This window comes from Cyanistes caeruleus, chromosome 4 (genome assembly GCF_971803275.1).
Source record: "Cyanistes caeruleus chromosome 4, bCyaCae1.hap1.1, whole genome shotgun sequence".
NCBI classification, from domain to species: Eukaryota; Metazoa; Chordata; class Aves; order Passeriformes; family Paridae; genus Cyanistes; species Cyanistes caeruleus.
In genome coordinates, this window is record NC_141704.1 from 25,105,614 (window position 1) to 25,113,112 (window position 7,499).

Genomic DNA, 7,499 nt, shown 5'->3' on the forward strand with positions numbered 1-7,499 from the left:
TGTAACATGAAACATATTGGAGTGCAGCATATTCACAGTGTGGTCACTTTGTGCAACTTGGAGATGAGACAAATTTCTGAATCCTACATCACTGATTGAAGAGGAATTGTGTAGTGCCTGGGCACCAATTACATACCCTACTGAGATGATATAAAGAGCCCCAATTATAGTGGAGTATTTTGTCAGTTAAAATAGCAAACGCATACCAGAATAAAAATCAGTAAGGCACTATTAAATGTATAAAAGGTATTATACAGTCTTTCATCTTACATTCCATTTTTATGAGTACTGAATGGTAATGTACTAACAATTGCTATAACATGCGTACATAAAATAAGAAAACAGGATTGTACGCTGTTTTATTAAGTGTGCTGAACTGATAGGAGAGTTGGAATTGCTCAGCCTGGAAAAAAAGATCTTTTGGGTGGCCTAACTGCAGCCTTCCAGTTGCCTGAAGGGAGACTAAAAGGAAAATGGAGAGAGACTATTTACAAGATGTAGTGATAGGACAAGGGAGAATGGGCTCTAAGATGAAAGAGGGAAGGTTTAGATTAGATTTTGGGAAGCAATTCCTAAAGTGAGGGTGATGAGGCACTAGAACAGGTTGTCCAGAGACGTTGTGGATGCCCCACCCCTGCAAGGTGGGCAAAGCCAAGTTGGATGGGCCTCTGAGCAACATGATCTAGTTGAAGTTATCCCTGCCAAGTGGGCTGGAATCCTATGATGCTTCAAAGTCCCTCCCAACGCAATTCTATGAACCTATGATTAGAAACCATAAAGACATTAAGAACATGTAATCAAATTAAACATCTACCTGTTTTGCAGATTGATAATTCAGAGAAAGTTCTCTTTCCAACTATATTTACTTCCATCATATTAAAGATTTCTAAAGAAGATAAAACTCATCCTTTTATGACATAGCACCAAATCACTGGTAAATAGCATAAGCAAGTGTTTAAGAGTAGGCTAAACTTTGTACAAGTGATCAACTTCACATTCTAGTGCACTGAGCACACTCAACAACTGCATCTTGGAAGTGAGCACAGCATATTATTTTTACTAACATTCTTTCAATGTTAAAATTGAGTTCAGATCTCTCTGCTCTCTTTGGAAGTGCTAAGAGCTGGCAAAAGGTGCAGAAGGTAAGGGAAAAAACAAGATTAATGTCTGTAGGATTTTAGAGCTACTACTGTCACCATCAACACAATGTGGAGTTTTCCAGTACATGGTGTGTGCACTCACAGACTAAGATAAGACACTAGGGAAATAGTTCTCTAATGTTTAACTTAATTTTGGGGCCAAGAGTAAGATTTCAGATACATCATTCATTCTGTGATCTATTACCTTTTAGCAAGTTACAAGACTGGAGACAATAAAAGCTTTATTTTGGAGATACATCAATACAATTGGCACTGCTCTCCAAGAACATACACCAAATATTGCAAACATTAAGATAATGTGAAAAAAGCCTAAGCGTATGAAAAGCTTAGAAAAATTTCTCGTTTAATGTATTTCAAAATCAGTGATTCATCTAAGCAAGCCAACACACAGTTCTTAACATGAGAACTACAACTGAAATAGAGTCATTATTCAGTCCAAAAGATCCTGAATGTTCCTGGTCCTTCTTAACAGGAGCCATTATTTTAAAAAAAATCTTATGTATTATGGATACTGGCTAAACTACCTAAAATAGGTGTCAAATGTTGCTATTTGTCTATGTGTTTATCAGTTCTTTTACTAAAGCAATTATTTTCGTGCACAGTCTCAATATAAAACTCCTTGATATAGGCTCAAACACAATTTCTGCCAGTTTTAACATCTTTCCTCTGTAATGGCCAGAGAAGCAATCTTTTTGACTCTCTACAGGGTTATAGATGTAGAAAAAAATAGTGCAAAAGACTGTAACATACAGTTTCTTCAGTTTTAAAGTAGTATAAGGATGTTCACACCTAGCTTAAGCCAACATGAAAAAAAAATCATATGAATACTAAGAGCCAGTTATACTCCAGGTTCAGCCTGTTTTTGGTAAACTGAAGACTTTCTGTGGATGTATTAAAATAACTTTCATTTTGATAAAATTTAATCATTACTGGAATTTCACTTAATTAATCTATTTTCACCAAGGAATGAATTTTCCCTCTTAATGACAAATTTTTTACTGCTGGAGGTTCATGTTAACACAGCTTCTAGTGCCTGAGCCAGCTGAGCTCCACCTGTAGGACAATTTGTACATCAGTTCACCCTCTGTGCAAGTCACCCAAAGGCCAACACCTTTAGGAAGGGTTTAAGCAGGGGAAAAAACACAAAAATACATGAAGTTATTCTTTAGACGAGTAACAAGGCAAGACTAGAAGAAGGTGATATCCAAAAGTTTCAAAATAAAGATCTTTATTTCAAAATACTGTTTGCAAGTAGCACATCCAATTGATATAAAATACAAACAGCATGTTTTTTAAATGGGCCAGTTTGCAGAACTATAAACTGAAACACTGTACAAGTTCACAAGAATTATTATAAAATAGACAATTAAGTTCTAATGTTTTCATTTTATTTAAACTCTATTTTCACATTTGACTTCTAATTCTGCTTTTTTTTATTACACAAGGTGCTTACAAGATTGATTATAGAGTGGAAATTACAAAACAGAATTTAAGGATATAAATATAGAAAGGAATTCCTTAAACTACATGCTAATATTCTCTGCTACAAAGATATATTTTTCAAAAGTGCTAATATCTCTATGACAAACAGTAGCAGATTACATTTAAATGTCAAACAAAATACACATTTCTTTTTAATTGTCTGTAATACTCTGATACTTCTAATTATTATGAGGCTTAATAACACTATTTTCACTTCCTAGTATTTCACAATCCCACAAGTGGAAAAAGACATATTTGTGTGTGTATGTCCATGTGTGTGAGAAAAAGTATATACACATATGCATAAACAAAGTTCTCATAATTATTGTTTTCATAATTTCAATAATCAAAAACCCACTAAGTTCCAGTAAGTAGAAACAAGGCCTTGTGCAGGACAAACTCTATAGATAACTTTTACACAGGAGAAGAAATCCATAGATATTTTTTTTTTTTGGGTTTTTTTTTTTTTAATCATATCAACCTGTGGTAAAAAGAAATTTTAGTAAAATCTAGCATTCACTAAAAGCATGATACACAAATGTGCATTTTCCATGCATGGAACTGGAACTGCACCAGCAGGGCATGGATATTGGGGCAGGACAAGAGACTGGAAGTCCTCTTCCCTGTCCCAAAAGCACAATCAGACAAGAAACAGCCATAATTCTCTTCTCTGTGACCAGAAGGACAAAAGGGAGTTCATGGTGCTTTCTAGCCCCAGAGAACATGTTCCCACAACCACGGTGTCAACCACAGACCTACAATGGACAAAGTACTGTCTAGACTTTTCCAAGGTGCATTGAGTCCCAATGCTCACTGTGATGCCCCCAATTTCCCCAGAGGCATTATGCCTTACAAAGACAAAATGCCTCCAGGCAATGCCACTCAACCAAGGCACCTCTTCCCCCTTCCCAATGTGGTTCAGCCTTTTAGGAGTCATAATTGAGCCCCATGAGCCTGATTCTGAGCACTGGGAATTTATCAATTTAACTATATTATTCCTTATTAGCCTGCCTATTACCATAATATTTTTGTGCTCTCTAACTGGAATTTAACCAATAGGAAATTCCGACATGAATGGAAATGCACTCAGTTTATGCAATACAGATCAGAATCTGGCCCAATATATGGGGAAAAAAAAAAAAACATAATAAGAATAATACCTGTAGCAACTATCAAAAAACAGATTAGGAAACCCTCTGAGGATGAATCTGCATTGCATCAGAATACACCACAATATTGCATATGCCAAGGCAAAATGTAACACTTTCCAGCTCCCTAGTAAAGTTAAGGATTCGGCTTCAGTGATAACTTGCAGTAGTAGGCACTACTAGTCAGTGTTCACAAGAAGCAGCTTTGGTTAATATCAGACCGTTTGTAGACTTAGTTTCTAAAGATCCTGTGATCTTTAGCTTGTCACATTTGCATAAACTGAATTCACTATAGTAGAAAGAGGCATTTATGGCCAGTTCACTCAACACACATGCTATTGGCTATTGATGACTCTTGTAAAAAGGACTGAATTTAGGAGATCTACAATTTTACATTCAACAAATGGAATATCTGGAGTGTAAACAGGAAAGTTTAAGTATGTGAGATCAAGATGTTTGGGTGTTTTACACTGAAAAGCTACAGACATGGAGGGGAGAAATTAGCAGATAGTAAAGAAAATGGGTACTTTGATCCCCTATATCTGGGAATGCCATAAACCTCTTTATGTGTTCCACAATTAAAATTACAAAAGACAGTTATTTCTTGGAAAACCTTAATGGTGTAATAGGAAATATACAGTTAGGTCCAACAGATCCTAACTGTATTTTTCAAGCATTTTAAATACCAACCCTTTTATTTTTAAAGCATAAAATATATATTTTTAATTATCTTTTTTTATACAGTTATTTAAAAATAACATTTAAAATGTATCTGAGAATAATCATTTTTTCACTTGCTTTTTGCATTTAATGACAGAATTCCTTGATTAAGTCAGGTTTTTTTTATACCCTGTTTAAAATCTGCTACTTTCTGTAGATCTTTCTTACACCAGAAAGAAATAAATACTAAGTTATGTGACACCGGCTCCAAAGGCACAAACACTGACCAGGCCACTTAATGTACTGGTTTAGATTCTTGAGTTAACTTTTAATAATTTTCCTTCTTTAGCCAATTTTTGAAGTATTGTTAGTCTATTAGTTTGTTACTCGAAGGATACATTTCACACACAGATTTCCAATGTCTCTTTCTAAGATGTAGCATTTCAAGTAATAATAGTACTGAACTAAAATGATAAGGTCACCATTCTGTCTTGATTAATGACAAAGAAATCCTGGTACTCTTCTAGTCCAGGGCAAAACTTATATTTGACTTTAGATTGTCAGATAATTTCAGCAATGTAAAATACCGGGAATTGCTCTCTAATTAATGAGATATTCAAAACAAAAGACATATTGCCAACATGACCACTGTAGCAAAACCAACAGTATATTTCTAATGCTGGCTTTTGAATTAAGTTTAAAATAATAGAGCAAAGTTGCTTTCAACCCAAAGAGAGAGAAACAGAGATATGTTGATTTTCAGAATGCCTGTAAAGGCATGTTATGCATGGAGGCATTTGAGTGTTTAAACATTAAAGTATGTAGCAAATACTTAAGGCTTTGCCTTGCAGTCTGTTCTCTGACCAAAACCTTGATTCACTGGATTCAAATGGCAATTTTGCCTTCATGTGGCCTGCAGTATCAGGCCTAGAATTTACTTTCAGTAAACTCTTCCATTTGCAAAGCCAAAAGGAAGCTGGAATGTAGCTTTAGTTTCACATACAAAACTATACCATTTGTGTTAGAATACAGACTTGAGGATTACTTTTTAAAAAAATATTTATATAAAGAGAATTAACAGTGCAAGTGTGAAAATCTTACCTAGTCTTTCTTCAAATGTATTTAAAGAAAAGCTCTCCAGTTTTATAGAGAATAAAATAGAAAGGGATAAATATTTCATGATGGGAAGCAGATCCCACAGCATTCCATGCAGATCTCCAAGCAATCTGAAGATTCACAACACGCGTCCATTATGCCACAGTCCATGTCACACGGGCAGTTACAGTCATCCCCCATCTCGTCCCCGCAGCAGCAGCAGCAGGCTTCCGACGTGCAGATGCCACAGGATGCTTGTCCCAGAACAATGTTGCAGAGGGTGAGAAATTCACAGAACAAGCAAGCCAGGATACAGTGAACACAGCAATCTTCATAGGCAATAGTACAGTAGCATGTCAGGAACAAACAAAAGAAACAAACAAAACAATAAAAAAAAAGAAAAAACAAAGAAGGAAAGAGAAAATCATTAATATGTCATTCTAAATTCAGATTTATCACAATGTCAAATAAGTAGCTGAATGAAAATGGTTCAGTGTAGACATTATTTGTAGGCACAAAAAAAGTGCTTCCTATCTTCATGGTCACTTCTGGAGCTCAACTCATGTCCACCTCCATGCAAGTTTCCTGTCACTACTTCACTTCATACAAATCCTTAGTACTAAACTGCTCAGAGCTGCTTAGATCTACCTCCTCAGTAATTTATTATGCAAGATATCCACATCTATTTTTTTCAGTTATTCATTCTTACACAAACTGATAAAAAAATAAAAAACTTACGAGGGAAACTATCAAAAATTATTTCCAGCCCTTCCCAGTTCATCTTGCCCTTCTGAAGCTGTTTTGTTTGCTTGATACATGTGAAGAAAAATAAAGGAGTTGCCTAAACATTGTTGTTTTATTTTATTGTTTTTGCACATGTTAAAACCAGCTTAACAGCACATTATAAATGTTACTTACCCTCAACAATAGGTAAAATATTTAGTCAAAATACAGTTTTTTCTATTGCTTTTCTACACAAATCTACTGGCAATTCTTTTAATATACTGCTTCAATCTTCAAGAGTTGTTAACTACACTTAAACATCAATATACAGCTTTTATAAGGACTACTAAATTATTTAGATAATTAAGGTGTCCCACAAACTATCTGCAAAAGATATGGCTCCCAAAGAGTAAATATATGGAATAACTTCAAACAATAATACATCCATGAGACATGACGGGAAATCAAGGATTGGAACTAAACATGCACCAGTGAAAAGGAGACTGCAGGAATGAGGGACATACTCAATTTTACATAATATGTATAAATTCATACTTATAAGTATACTTAATCTGTAAGAGGCAGTGAATAGTCATTCAGAAATTAAATGAAAATTAAAAATACAAGATGTGTTCAGGATGGGGAAATACTTTTCTTTCCTAGCCTCAGCTTTTATTCTTTTTACTACCTGCAATCTCCAAACTCTTTAGCCACAGACAGGTGAAGACTGGAAAATTTTCTGGGGAAAATACCCTGCACAACCTCACTCTATCTCTTGTCCCTACAGCCTGTCACAGCATCCTCTGTGAGAGTCTGTTAGGATCGACAGGATGTTGAGCTGTATGGTCTGAGCACCTACAGATGTTATGTTCTATAGATGTTATGTTCTTTCAGTTCACAGGCTTAAGACCGCTGTCATAGGGGAAAAAATGCAATTGCAACAGTAATACTATTATCAGGCCTTCTAACCAAATTTATAAATGTAAAAAATTATGCAGTAGCCATGTATGTTGATTGATTCCAAATACCTCTACCATTGCAGAAACTCGAACTGCATGATAGTACAGTGATGACTTATACAAGGAAGCATGAATACTTCAAGCAATGCAGCAACAGAGACTCAGACCAGCCAAATCTGTCCCAAGAAGCAAAGGAACTACTTGAGCCTTTAGCCCACTCCTACTTACTATAATACTTAGATGCAATGCTTGGACATTTCTGCACTGCAATG

At 35.3% G+C, this 7,499-nt stretch overlaps 1 protein-coding gene across 3 annotated transcripts in view; it reads right to left on the reverse strand.

Annotated features, from left to right (window-relative positions):
- Window positions 1-2,371: 2,371 nt before the first annotated feature.
- MDFIC (MyoD family inhibitor domain containing) overlaps window positions 2,372-7,499 on the reverse strand; it is a 54,209-nt gene continuing 49,081 nt past the window's right edge. For all 3 annotated transcript variants that reach the window (XM_086887058.1, XM_086887059.1, XM_086887057.1), the window contains exon 5: window positions 2,372-5,874. In XM_086887058.1, coding sequence (XP_086743184.1) covers window positions 5,627-5,874 — 248 coding nt within the window. In that variant the 3' untranslated portion in view covers window positions 2,372-5,626. The remainder of the gene's footprint in view (window positions 5,875-7,499) is intronic.